Genomic DNA, 14828 nt, shown 5'->3' on the forward strand with positions numbered 1-14828 from the left:
TATATTTAAAATAATATAATGTAAATGATTTTATATACATTATAATTTTTATGCCAAATTGGAAAATACCACGACCTAACTAACATGGGACCATGTGAAAACGAGTTTATAATTACGGCGCGTAGTGATTATGAGATGATCTGACTGGTGCCGTGCTTACATAGTGTACGCACAGTGTTGCGTTACGAATTAACTGTGGACAAAAAATTTAAAGTATAATATTTTCTAAATGATTTGGTTTATAAATATTTTCAATCTATAATATTATAAAACATCAACAAAATCCAATACATATATATATATATAAAACATAGATTTTTTAATATATTGTTATAGATTAAAAATATTTATAAATATAAATATATATACACCACGTGGTAAATAGTAATATATTTGTAAAATATATTACTATTTACATGAAATTTGGATCCTGAATTTCTTTCTGAATCAACTATAATTTTTGGATCATCGATAACAATTCCAGTTGGGATAGGTACTCAGAGACTTTCTGGTAAAGTCACTCGATGTCGTGATCAACGCAACATCTCAATAAAATTTATAACTTATTAATTTTGTCCAGATGCGGAAACAAACCGGCCCACTGTGCCACTTGATAAACAATATGTAAATGTATTTCGATGTATAAAACTGGTATGGACGGAGTTCCAAGCACATAGACGGGGTGGCGCGGCGTCACATATATTTCCTGACCTAAAGTCGTTAGTCCTAGTGTTACACTGACATTATTATAGTCAGTGTATGGACTTTATACATGTATATTGCTAAGCAAAAGCTGTGAATTTACAAAAGTAGAACCTTATTAAAAAGACCTAGAAAAAATGGCTATAGAAATGTGTATTTTCTATTCTATAGAAAAAAATTAACTACTAATCATGTCAAAGTTAGTATAGTACCAAATGTTAATCTTGTAGCTGAATATAAAGTGCTGGGGGTAAATTGGGGACGTCCAGAAAATAAACGTAAATCAATATTTGTATATAAACCTAATAAAAAAACTTCAAAATACGATCAGACAGGAAATATCATATAATATAATACCTATCAGGGGAAAGGGGATCGCTACTAATGTAAACTATAACCCCATTGATAACTATGGTACAGGTACATTGTTTATATATACATATATATACATTGTCAAATTCCCCTGGAATATATATATCGTGCTAAATTAGCACTTGCCAAGATGAGCTAAATGACTTGACTGCATGCTTATTTTATCATCCTACACTGGTGCCCGCTAGCGTAGATCGTTCGTGCAGGCGGATTCATCATTTTATTATGATCGATAAAAAATATTATATCTACTTAAAAAAAACAATACTTGAATTGAATCAACAACCTTTTCAGTTGGTCAAAAATATAATCAGCGAATCTCCCGCGATATTTAGTCACAATATAATGTGAGTGTCGCAGCTGTCTCTACCCCACGTCAGTTGAGGTTCGAGTCCGGTATGAGGTGACTGCCTGCTTTGCATATTTCAAAATATTGCGCATTTATATTCTACGGGAATTTTCCTTGGCATTAATATTACGATTCCATTGCCATTTGAATACAACAAATATTTTTGTTGTGTTGTTTTTATAGAAATCGAGTAAATAACTTTGTATTAAAACAGTAGGTATTTAAATTAAATTGTTGCCACATTATTAATAGGTGTACTTTAGTATTATATTTTTACTTTGTATATTTCTTAATTAATTGCTTTTGTTGTTGTAAGTAAATTATTTACTGTATTAGTTTCGTTCACAACTAAAACAAAGAATCTTTTCTAGTCTTATTAATATTTTACTAATATTACAAATGTGGAATTTTGTCAGTGTGTTGTTTTATTATTTTACGCAAAAACTACTGAATGGATATTAATGAAACTTTACAATAATATAGATTATATATCAGAATAGCACATAAGCTATAAATTTTACGCGCGTGTAACCTCGGGCACAACTAATTTTATATATGTGAAAACAATGTAAATGTGTAACTATTTATATAAAAATTAATAATAAAATGAAATCATAACCGTTTAATTAAATCGTCTGTTATATGTGATATATTAATTTTCCTGAAGTTAATCTTCCTAAAATAAAAAGAATATATACATTACATCTTTTTGTCAACTGTAGGTCATAGTTATTAAGGTACATATGTAGTCAGGCAAAGGCAAAAAGATGTGATGCCATTCGTATGGTGTCAGGTTTTTTATTTTGGTTTTGTTTGTCTTCTAACGGAAAGGCAAAGGGGATGGTTATAGAATATCAGCGCTGTAACAATCTGCTGTCACAGCATATGCTGATTTTTTTACTGAGCAATTTACTGACATTAACATTAAATTTATTGTTAGTACTATATGTGTGATGAGTGATAGTATATTTAAACATTTCTGTATCTTATTAATCCTTCTAATTTTTTTTTCTAATATATAAAAATATGAGTATATGTATGATGTTATTGGTTATCAATAAATACCTTTCTTTCTTATATTATTGTATTGTTTTACTAATAACAAAAATAAATCACTTCGTTGTAAAATAGCACGAAATATCGGTCACCTGTGCGAAACCAAGGAAGGTGTTTGAATAATAAAAGACAAACAAATATTATATTTAAGTATTTAATGAAATTAATTTGACCTCAAATTATGGAATGTCATTGTTAATACTTATATTTAATCTTTTAATTTCAGTTTTTCTGTTTTCTCTTCAATTTTTTTATCTGCAGTTGCATCCAAGAGTTCGATCGCTTCGAAAACCCACTTGTAATTCATAGCGCCAAAACCCTGGCATAAGAAAGAAACACTTTATTATTTTATTGTAATGCTACCACGGTGGTATAGCGGTTTAGAACACCGTTTTACTTCCCATGGTCGCGAGTTCGACCTCGCACGGTACAAACATTTGTATTCATGAGTACTTATGATTGTTTCTATTGGTCTGGGTGTTTTCTATGTATTTTATGTATGTATTTACAAAAAAATATAGCTATGTATCAGTTTTCTGGTATCCATAACCCAAGCTTAGCTTGGGACTAGATGGCGCTTTGTGAATTGTCCAGTGCCATGTTAATATTATTATTATTTCATCTCTGTTATTATTATTTTGGTTCATTTCCTCAGCTTTTGCTGGTTTGTTACGCTTTGTGGGGTGAACCAAACTCACGGATCGAAACAAACCAGTGTGTGTGTGTGTACCTACGCATATGTGTGGGCATATGTATGTGTGCGTGTATTATTATTAACAACCAAATAGATATTCGGAATTATCTGTTATATTGATATTATTACCCTGTGGTTTCTTCTCTGTAATATCTCAATGAACAGCGTAGGTCGTGCTTGCAGATGTTTAGTGAACGCTTGCAGCATATACCCCCTCTCGTCGAAGTCTATCAGGATATTGTTAGCCTGGAGCGCATCGATGCCCTCTGTTACCCTGATGGGACTGTCTTTCAGCTTCTCCCTGATGAGGTCGTAGTAAGTCGGAGGCCAGGTTAGGATATCAGCACCACGTGCTTTCAAGTTCTGCATCTACGATATGGCGCAAGATTTTAATATAGCAAATATGATTATTTTTATGATAAATTTACCGCGTCTTTGTTTTTTTTTAATTTGTCAAGAAATATTATAGACAATATTGACGGTTTTTTAACAAAAATCATTTGTATGAAGTATTTAAATAGTGGAATAGTCTCGAAAAGAATAAATAAATAAGGTATTTTTTTTTATTTTATTATCAACGGAATCGCTTTTAAATACGTCATACATACAAATTATCTGCTATATTTTTTTACACGATACATGTAAAATAAATAGTTAGGTACAGATATTTAACTAACCGTGGACACGATGTCGTCTGTATACAAAGCAACATGCTCCACCCCTGAAGAGCCCAATGCTTTGACAAACTCGCTTGCCTTGCTGGTAGGACGCAGGCCTTTTGCCGCTTCGTTCATTGACAGCTACCAAACAAAAGTACAAAATATTATTAATAATAAACTTGGACAATTCACACAGCGCCTCATCTAAACTCTGAATTCGTATGACTTATTGGCTAAACATATTGTAAATCACCTCAAAAATATTAACAAAACATAAAAATATGCAGAATTACAATATTATTTTTTTTAAGTACTAACTACTAACTAATGTATATAAAATATAATAAACATATATGTATTTATATAGGCGTAATTTAGCACCCCTCCAGAGGAACATATGAAACAATTAAAATTTTAGCCGTAATAATTTCGACTGAAGTGGTTAATATCAATATAAAAAAAATTTGAGAAACAAAATTAATAAAAAAAAAGCTTCAAGCAGAGCTTGTGTTATGGGTGACAACTGATATAAACATATTGTTAATTTTTTTTGTAAATATATACATAACCATCATTATCTGATTATCTTCCTTATCCCATTTATTTGGGGTCGGCGTAATATGTTTTTCAGCTTTCACATAGTCCATCCATCTCTTTTTCGGTCTTCCTCTGCCCTTATAAGTATCCACATTAATATGTAACACCTTCCCTAATTTTATTATTGTTATCATAGCTTTAAATTTGTGGACATAAATAAAAACGCCATGATGGTATTTTCACATCTCTGTAATATTTTTATTTATAAAACAAGTGAGTGCTACGCATTCCAAATTCAAAATATGAAAGAGGTTTCATGTCCTCTACACCCTGACCGATACAAACAATCATATTCATGAATACAGATGCTTGAATGCGAGGAATCGAACTCGCGATCATCGGAAGTAAGGCGGTGTGCTAATCCGCTAGACCATCATGGCTGTTTCTGGAAAAAAAATCCGATCCAACGACATTTGATCACAACAACTCGCATCTTCTTATGCAGTTATACGTGTACATACTTGAATTATACACTAAAGATTCGTCCTAAGAGAGATATACCATCATCTGTTATTCAATACTGACAACGTTTATATGTAGATTTAGAAGTTGCATATGGAATGTGGGGCCAAAGCGATGCAGACCTTTGTCAATTAATATTTCTTAACTTTTTGCCGGCTTTGAAAGTAACTGTTTTAGTATCTAGAAAGTATATCACACGGTAATGCGGATACTTAGTTTGTTTATAGTTATTTTAGGGTTTTTGGGTTTGTCTACACGTCGTACGCTTATATGCAAAGCGTACGACGTGTAGACTACCCCCGTACTGGTGGTTGCTGAGGGTGCGAGTTGTAGGGTGTTGTGTGAATTATGTGGGCCAATCCCGGCGGCACTGCAATGCCGGGCCGACCCGTGACGGGAGTGGAGCGAGCCCCGAACATCCCGTCGGATTACAAAAATCAGTTTAATATACTGGTCCCTCAGTGAGAGAACTTTCAGATATTAAGCTGAAAAGAACAGATACTACACTTTGATCTTAGCCAAAAGGCCGAGAAGCGATAACAACCAACTTGTACCGAGGGGAGGTCATTCGGAGCGAGAAAATCTTAACATCGCCAACTAGGATTTTGCATGTATTTTAGGCAGCGCCATCTAGGAGCATTGTATGAGAACTACATCAGCTGCATTGCTTCGTTGGCATTTATGTAAGCAATCAGTTCAGTTGAATCTAAGTTCATTGATTTTGTTTTATATTTAATTTCGTTGTATTTTACAGCGATATTTTATTCATATATGGCGTACTTATAACAAATTCTCTATTTGTAATTCCTACTTTAAAGTTCCAAACTTCAATTTTATAAGAATAAAAAAGATATTCTCGACATAACACTATTCCTAGCAAATGCCTCAATGATATTGTAAAATGTGTGCAGTGCAGCAAAGGCTTTTATACATTTCTTAATTATATTGGATTCATTTTTTTAGTTTTGTCAAGTTTTCTTTGTTTTTCTTTGTCAAGATCTATTAACAGACAGAATTTCAGTGTTCAAATTTATTTATCAATTAATTTTTTTTACAAAAGGCGGATTTAATGCTATTAGATCTTATCTGTGCTATTAGTATTTGCATTTTAATTACATGCAAAATTTTACTCTTCGAAAGTCTAATGTATTGAAATTTTTTCCTCGGTATCATTATATGATCAGTACCAGTATATGTCGCCTTTTTTATATTTAAATGATTATATTTTAGATACAGATACAAAATTTATTACATTATTATTTGTAATTACAACAAAATTATTTCGTTTCTTTAAATACGAATATAGCGCCATCTAGTAAATACATTTTCTTTTACAATGCTTTGGATGGTAAAGTAACCTTACAATTAAAAGTAAGGTTATAGCGATAGATGGCAGCACTGAATAAAAAAATAATAAAAATATTTTTTGTTTATTCTCCCAAGTCTTTAGTCTAAAAATTTAGATCGTTTAGTATATTGTAAGTAATATCAGCTTCTTTCATACGAATGAATATAAGGAATCAAAGCACTAATACTTACCAATACAGTTTCATCTTGATTGATGACAGATGCTGAGTTGATACAAGAATAAGGTACCAAGTCATGACTGTAGTCTACACACCAGAATCTGAAGAAAATGAAGAAGAAGCGAAAGCTTATTAATAGTAATCTTTGAATAAGGGCGAGCACAATAGATCTATACAGGTCTTATTATTAGGTTCATTTGAAGAACAAGTAAAGAAAATAAAGTGAAATTGTAAACATGAACTAGTGAGTTTAGCTGCATATTTTAATTATGAAGTACTTGGAAAAACGGCTAATACAAATAAATCTCCATAAGATTGAAAGCTGCAGGAAGAGAAATAATAATAACTACTAGATTAAGATGAGTCAATAATCATCTTAATTTTGCAATGTTTAGGTACGCATATATCGAGTACAATATCTACGTTTTCACAAATTATCTGTTTTCCCTGTCTATTCTAATTTCACAATGTTAGTTGCTAATAGTTGCAGTTGCTATATCTATTTCTCCGAAAATGCTTAACTGATTTTGATGAACTTTAATATGTCTACTCGCAAGTGATAAAGGCGGTCCACCCCAAAAATTTAATTCTTTCCTTTTGGGCAAAGTGATTAATAATGTTAATTATGTATTTTTAATGGCACATTATAAATAGTAGGATTTTTATAATGTGCCATTAAAAATACATATTTACATACACTCTTAAATTTTCGTCCTTCTTCCACTAACCCCTATTCTTTAATACTAATATTAATGTATATGACAAAACAATGTTTGCCGGGTCTACTAGTATTTATATAAAACCTCAGAATTCAATTAGGGCTAAAAAAGTTAAAACTTTTAATAGAGTCGTATTTCTTCCATAACGAAGTAGAAGAGAAAACATTAAAGTTATACCTGTGCATGTTGAGGTTTGTCTCGTACCACGAAGCGGACTCCTCAAGAGTACCATCAGCCATATTCCCTTCTACATGATCGATGTACAACAGATTGGTATCGGGCCTGCAATATCAGAGATAATAATAATAATAACCCTGGACGATTCACTCAGCGCTATTTAGTCCCAAGTTAAGCAGAATTTCTGTTATGTGTAATAGATTGGTACCGGGCCTGTAGATTTTGCTAAGCAGATGAGGAAACGCCACTACACATCCTATGTGGTTGCAGTCCACTCATGCATAAACGAAATATCTCCTTTGAAAATACACTCTATCCTGAGAAGATAAAAACCGTCGCTCCTTCGAATATTCTTTAATACTTGTAGGTAACGTTAAAAAGGGCGAGCACAATAGATCTATACAGGTCGCAATATTACACATCTAAGCACCTGACAATAGCCCAAGACCCTCAATAAAAAAAAAATAGGGCCAGTAATTTCAGAGATTATAAAAATAATAACTTTGAAAGATTCATACAGCGTCTATTCCCAAGTTAATGTGTTATGGATATTAGACTACTTATATAATATTTGGTATTACATACATATATTAATATATATATAGAAAACACATTCCATACAATAAAATTTGGCTTTGAACGAACCATATAAATTATTATAAATGACGTCATTGGTATTGATCGAATAACTAAATGTTCTGCAAATGTTCAAAATACAAAACTTTGTTTTCAAAAAATTATAATAGATCATATGTTTGAGATGGTAAAACGAAATACTGGGTCTAGCAAAGTAATTTCCATAATTTTGTCTCATCTACTGTACTGATATAAACAGACATATGTTTGTAGTGTTACTATGTCATATTATCTTATCTGTGTTGATATAAACTAACATACAGATGAAAAGAGCTGTTTCTACCGTGCGAGGAATCGAACCCGCAACGTTGCAACGCGGTCTGCCAAACCTAGCGGATTACCGAGGCCGTTGAGATCACCGATAAACACCCACACTTGGTAGAGTCAAGAATCAATTATCTTAGGAGACATAAGTATTGTAACTTCATCGATCATAACGTAACTGTAAAGAATTGTCTACAATATTTTCAAAACACATATCCCACGTTTTAAATATGATATTAGATTGCTCTCTCTGTATATTGTAGTGTACTAATTCGTCATATATGTAAATATAGTATATATTTGATATGAATCATTAATCTTGTATTGAATACTATAGGAATAAATATGTTATTAATTATTCATTACTTATCTACATAGTTATGTGTAATGAGATCTTAAGAAAATACTGCACCTATATAATAATAATATCAGGACAATTCACACAGTGCCATCAAGACCCAAGTTAAGCTAGCTAAAGTTTGTATTAAGAGGACTAGATAACTGATACAAATAAATAGATATATGTTCTTTTTCGTAAATACATATTATACAGAGTAAAAAATCGAGACCGACACAATTTTTCAAATATTATAAAAGAATCATCTTACAAATATTAAAAAAAAAACGACTTCCAAATACAATATATACTAAGATATTTACAAACATGTATGGGATAAAAACAGATATTGAGACACTGTGGAAACATACAAAATCAGTACTTATATTTTATAGTACTTAGCTTACAAAACCGGTTCTATTCGCAAATGTGATCACATTGGTTAGGTATACAGGTTCGTTTTCTACTTACAGCAATTCACTAATTGCATCATTTTCCAATGTATTGTATCCAGGTAGAAAGATTCCTGTATATTTGGTCCGATCAATCAATGTATGCGTGTTGTCACCGTACTAAATTAAAAAAAGACAAGAAAAGAAAAATGTATTAAATTGTATGCAACAATAAAAAACACGCGCAGTAGTTTACAAATCAATTATTATAAATCTAGAACAAAATCTACATCTATATTAACATTATAAAGGGATAAAATTTATATTTTGACACCAATAATTGGACTGATTTTAAAATTCTATCACCATTAGGATACTACTGTCTATCTGTGTATTATCGCTGAGACTATGTTGGCGATATTTAATAATAACAACAAGAATAAAATTAATTTATCACTCTCTAGGATTCTTAAAAAATAATTTATGTTTAAAGTTTCAGTAAGTACAACAATAGTTATTCCTTGTGAGAATCTAGAGTCTGATCTAGGTCAAAACCTGTACTACAGATTTCCAGGCTCTCTCCGGGACCTTACAATACAATTTTAGTACAATATTTTTTGTTACTTGGAGGAATTAGGAATTCCTAAAAAATCTTCAATAAATCTTTTATCACAGCTCATCATGCGCTGTGGAAATGTCCATAAAAATATAAATATATATCGTCGGCGTGGAATACTGAGCTTGACCAAATAAAGAAAAAATATTTAGTAATCCAATCCAAAATAGTCAATGAAAAATGTTTCAGCGTTCTAACTTCAACAATGACAACTTTCTATACAAACTTTCATTTTACCCCTTAAGGGTAGATAATTTTTGAATTTTATATTTGAATGTCATATTTATATAGTTATTTAAATAAAGAAAATATTGACAATGCCAAATGTACAATATTAATTTATATGCTCTAAAAATAATTACCTACTTTATTTATACATTCTGAATATTAAACTCACCGTTCTTAAAACAGCATAGCGTATTGACCCGTTTTTATCTTTCAATACACTGATATCCTTGACAACTTCTGCGCCTCCCTTCTTAGCTCTGCGTACCAGTTCCTCTAAGTTCTGAACCTCGAAGGCTACATCCTTCACGAAGTCACCATGAGCTGTCAAATCTTTGGCAATCTCGCCGCCAACAGTAGTTGGTGATTCGAATACGATTATGACCTTAATATGGAATGGATAAGAAATATTATTAAATAGATTTATTATATATATTAGCAGGACCGTGAGCGAGACGCCATAAACCCCGGCTCATTCTACTAACTTCTTTTCTCAATCCTTCACCCTTCGGGCTATTCGTCAAAGGAACTTCTTGCCAATTTCTTTTGTAAAAAAAGTAAAATCCTACTATCTCTGACTAAAAATCTTTCTGAAAGATGCATTTATAATTACATTTTTAAAATAAACACTTTTAACTAGTTAAATCAAACCAAACCACATCAATAATCCATATTCCTGTAGGTCATTTTAGTCACCTATGAAAGGCATATTTTTTTCCCTAGTCCTCCAGTTATTAGCTAGCTATTATTCAACCACCACATTAGGAAGGTAACAAAGGTATTATATTGTTGGTAGACATTCAATTTGTGAAGCCTAGATGACACTACATAAAAATATTTAATGGATTTGTGTAATTTTGTTTAATTCTGCTACAATTAACATGTGTTTAAACTGCGACTCAACAACTTGCCGAAAAATAAACACTAGGCTTCCCAGCTAACCGAAATCTATTCATTATCTGATGAATCCACGTTCAGAGACCAAAAACGTGTTGCAATTCGGATATAGACTCAATAACGGTTTAAAAAATAGATCAGAATTAGATCACCAATAGACAAAGATGGTTGTAACGCTTCCAGTAGCAGTGATCAAATTTCTGGACGGAATATTTGTGGTCTTACACAATTACGATGTTTTTAAATTTCGTTCTCAAACGTTATGGCCATAGTGCAATGCAAAATTACAATAGATGGCGTATCGTAATGGGAAATTATTTTGAAAACATCTCTGTAAATATACAATATATTTTTAGTAATGCAGCAAGAAATATGTAAGAATTGTATACTTACTTTATTGAGTTTCACTGCATAGGATAATATCTGTCTTTCTTCAGTCGGGTCTCGTACAGCCATAGGTTTGAAACCAAACCTCGTAATGAAGTAACTGGACGCCTATAATATTAACCAAATATATTTCTTATTACTAACAGTTTATTAAAAAAAAAACAATTTTATGATAATTTATGATAATTATTTATCAAATAAACTTACATGGAAGCACTACTTATTTTTTTAACCTTCCGCTCATTCGGAACGCTGTTTGATCACAAGAAGAACATCTAAGAAACTTGCGTATTGTTCTTTTAAATAATGTATTTGTGTGACTTTCCGTTTTTTGTTGAAATATGTGAATAGAAACTACTAACTACTATTAATTCATTTCAAAATAAATATGTATATTTATTATTTTCAATGTAATTCAAAATAATAAATATACAATCAACTCGTTGAGTAAGTAAATAAAAGTAAATTCAGGCGTAGTGATTAGAGCAGATCAGGCCCTACAAGCAGCACATGTCCACGAGTAGGACGGATGATGACAATAAGATACCAAAGGATATAATAATAAAAAACATTTTGGTGTCTAGTCTCCGTAAGTCCAACATCTTCAAATGGCAAATAATAAAAACCTATACGACCCCTCTCGAGTCCAGTACATAGGCCTAATAATTATTGTATTTAGAACTGTATATACATATCAGCAATGTCCTAATTGAACCAGCTTCCAAATACTTTTACATTACACATATTACATTTTTTTATGTATATTAATTTAAACTCAAAATTCATAAGCATTCGCATAAAGTGCAAAAATTGTCGAACATAAAAGAAATTAATCGTAGACTTACCGTCTTCGCATTTGCCACCCAAAATACAAGATGATCGAAGTTTAATACCTTCCCTTCTGAATTACTCATTATTTTCTGAAATTTAAAAATATGGATTATAATATTTTGATCTGACATCTAAAGGGTAAAGTAGAGAAACACAAAATAAAAGGCTATACCAAACCACCTAGCCCGTGGCTTATAAGAAAACAAACATTGAATTATAAAATGTACTTAGTTTATATACAATTATTACCGTACTTACTTATAAATTAAATAGTTAGTCACGTATTAATTGATTGTTCTACAGTTACATTTATTTTACAAGGTAAAGTCTGCGAGAACGATGTGTCTAATTCTACACTTGGGTTGATTAGTCTAGGTCGTACCACAACTCCCATAGAGTAATATATAGTAACCCTATGTGTTGGTTATGATATCTGAAATAGAATTGATGAACACAGAACAATCTAGAATAGTTCTATGATGAATTCATTTCAAAGCCACGTGTGAACAAAACTTTCAATATGATTCTATGAAAATAATTAAGTACTTCTTAACACTACACTGGTTGCTGGTACACTGGTATTAGTTTGATACATATTTTATATGTGATGCAGACTGCTTCTGCATACATTTAGGCTTGCTTGCCAGTATCTTAGCTATCTGTATCTTAGCAACAATACTAAGTGATAAATAAACCTACATTCTTTTATGTCCAGCTTATTATATAATAATAATTTTCAAATTTCGAACGAAGATATTATAAGTTTATTGGCGACGGTTACGTTCTGTTATATTATGCTTTCAGTATATTATATATATAAACAATGCTTCCGACTGCTCCATTGAATGGAGTATGTGCTGTAGCGGTTTACATACTCTCTTACTTCCAATTGCGGGTTTCATTCTAGCACCATTCAAAGATACATATGTATTCATGAGTTTAATTACTCATTAATCTATTGGTCTAAATATTTTCTATGCATATGAAAAAGAATGTGAGCATTTCTATCAATCGCTCAATATCTATAGTGTAAGCTTCATTTACCAATCCAATCTAATGAAATAAGCTAATGTATTTTTATACACTAGCTGGTTTCATTGGTTGTGATACGTGAGGAACATACCAATAGTGAACCGATTTATATTTCCGACGGCACCTACAATTTATAGGCGTTATTTAGACAATTACCGGTTAATTAACTTCAATTAGGTGCTTGTTGGTTTGAATACAGAGTGCCACTAAAGGCGTTTGTAACAACCTTGTATTGTATTGCATCAGAAAAGACAGCGTATGTCATTTGTTCAAAATTTTTAAACGCTGTTCAATCTCCAATTAATCTGAATCTGGAAGGACAGCTGTGGTGGTTTTGATGTATTTAGCTCTTTTGAAGAAAAATGCGCGGACGCAAGAGTACCTATTGAAATTTCTCACATTTATACTAACTGTATATTAGCTGTGCCCGCGGTTTCACCCGCGTTAAATTTCAATCAAAAATATAGCCTGTGTGTTCTGATGCATAAGATTTCAAATTTCAATAGATTTCAACTGTATCTATTCGAAAAAGAATTCTCATAATTGACGCGTTTGTAAAAGACCTACTTACCTACATACGAATTGAGCCTCCATATTTTTTAAATTCATTGATAAGCAAATGCTCTTTGTGGGTTTTCTATGACGCAAGGTGAATGTTGTTAACTTCACTTCTTTTAAATAATGACGAACACTGGGGATGTTATTAACAAAAAATCTGTACATAATAACTAATTGCTGTCATAAAAAAAGTATCTAGACTTTATAAACGGTATAGAACACAAAATAATGATAAGTAGAATTTTTGCCTGTCTGTGCGTTTGAACCTGCAAACCTCAGAAATGTCATAACCGGTTTTGGTTGCGATTTACATATGTAGTAAGCATACAATTTTGTGTATTGCATCGTAGTCCCAGACTTAGCTAGTATATGTTTGTTTGTTTACAACAGTACTCTAGTACTTTTACCGCAGTACTTATATGCTAGTTGCTGGCAAAACCGATCTTTGATTATAATTAAACATTTTAAGTAACCCGAATAAAAAACTATATTAAAACGAACAAAAAAAATGTAATCTTAATTGTTTTATTCGTTTAGAAAAGTGATTCCCAAAGTGGTTTATATCGACCCCAGGGGTCTATGATAGCGGTCATCTTGTTGATTTTACTTTATGTTTTTAACATTAAACTTTACTACAGTTAGAAATTTACAAAATATCAATACCAGGTAAGAATGTGGGGTTTACCCAAAACCGAAAAATATGGGTCTACGACACAAAAAAGTTTGGGAACCTCTGGTTTAGAACCTACGATGCCACACAAACATACAGATACACCGACACATGAAACTTATAACGCCCTTATTGTTGCAACGGGGGTGAAAATATAAAACTCACCTGTTAATACCAGAAATTTAAAAATACAAACAGACAACTCGACACCGACTCCAACACTGCAGTTACAAATATAGTATTTACCAAACAGATCTCAATATTTATAAACAAGACTTATCAATACATCAGATCTAATACTATAAATCATAGACTAATTGCTAAAATAATATTTAACAGAAACATTAAAAAACCGGCCAAGTATTTGTGTAATGGCGTCGATATTCAGTACAAATTAAGTTGATATTATTGACAGAATCTTTTACCCTTGAAACCGGAACATAACTCAGATTACTGTAGAATAGAAAAGACAAACATATTTTCTTAAAAATTTTGCCTAAGTATTTTTATCCCGCGGTTTTCTGTGAATTTTTATACATAGAAATGATTGTAATTACGATAATTTTTATTTTTATTTCTAAATGGATATAATTTTTATTCAATTAAACTTAATATAAGTTTTTTAATAATCTTTTTTTTACTTTACCACTTATTTGGAAAGCAGACTCGT

The 14828-nt window shown here is 31.5% G+C and overlaps 1 protein-coding gene and 1 non-coding gene across 2 annotated transcripts; both read right to left on the minus strand.

Annotated features, from left to right (window-relative positions):
- Nucleotides 1–2629: 2629 nt before the first annotated feature.
- LOC131846597 (4-hydroxyphenylpyruvate dioxygenase-like) lies at nucleotides 2630–14385 on the minus strand. The gene is made up of 10 exons (XM_059195936.1): nucleotides 14324–14385; nucleotides 11913–11987; nucleotides 11074–11175; nucleotides 9956–10168; nucleotides 9022–9122; nucleotides 7314–7418; nucleotides 6431–6518; nucleotides 3851–3973; nucleotides 3303–3542; nucleotides 2630–2798 (listed from the first exon to the last, which is right to left on the minus strand). Exons 2-10 carry the CDS (start codon nucleotides 11979–11981, stop codon nucleotides 2688–2690), a joined length of 1152 nt encoding a protein of 383 aa, XP_059051919.1. The 5' UTR covers nucleotides 11982–11987; nucleotides 14324–14385; the 3' UTR covers nucleotides 2630–2687.
- LOC131848523 (U2 spliceosomal RNA) lies at nucleotides 5237–5429 on the minus strand. The gene has a single exon (XR_009357765.1). It is a non-coding gene; the product is annotated as a U2 spliceosomal RNA (small nuclear RNA).
- Nucleotides 14386–14828: the final 443 nt, after the last annotated feature.

This window comes from Achroia grisella, unplaced genomic scaffold (genome assembly GCF_030625045.1).
Source record: "Achroia grisella isolate CSIRO2021 unplaced genomic scaffold, CSIRO_AGI_Agris_v1 utg109, whole genome shotgun sequence".
Lineage (NCBI taxonomy): Eukaryota > Metazoa > Arthropoda > Insecta > Lepidoptera > Pyralidae > Achroia > Achroia grisella.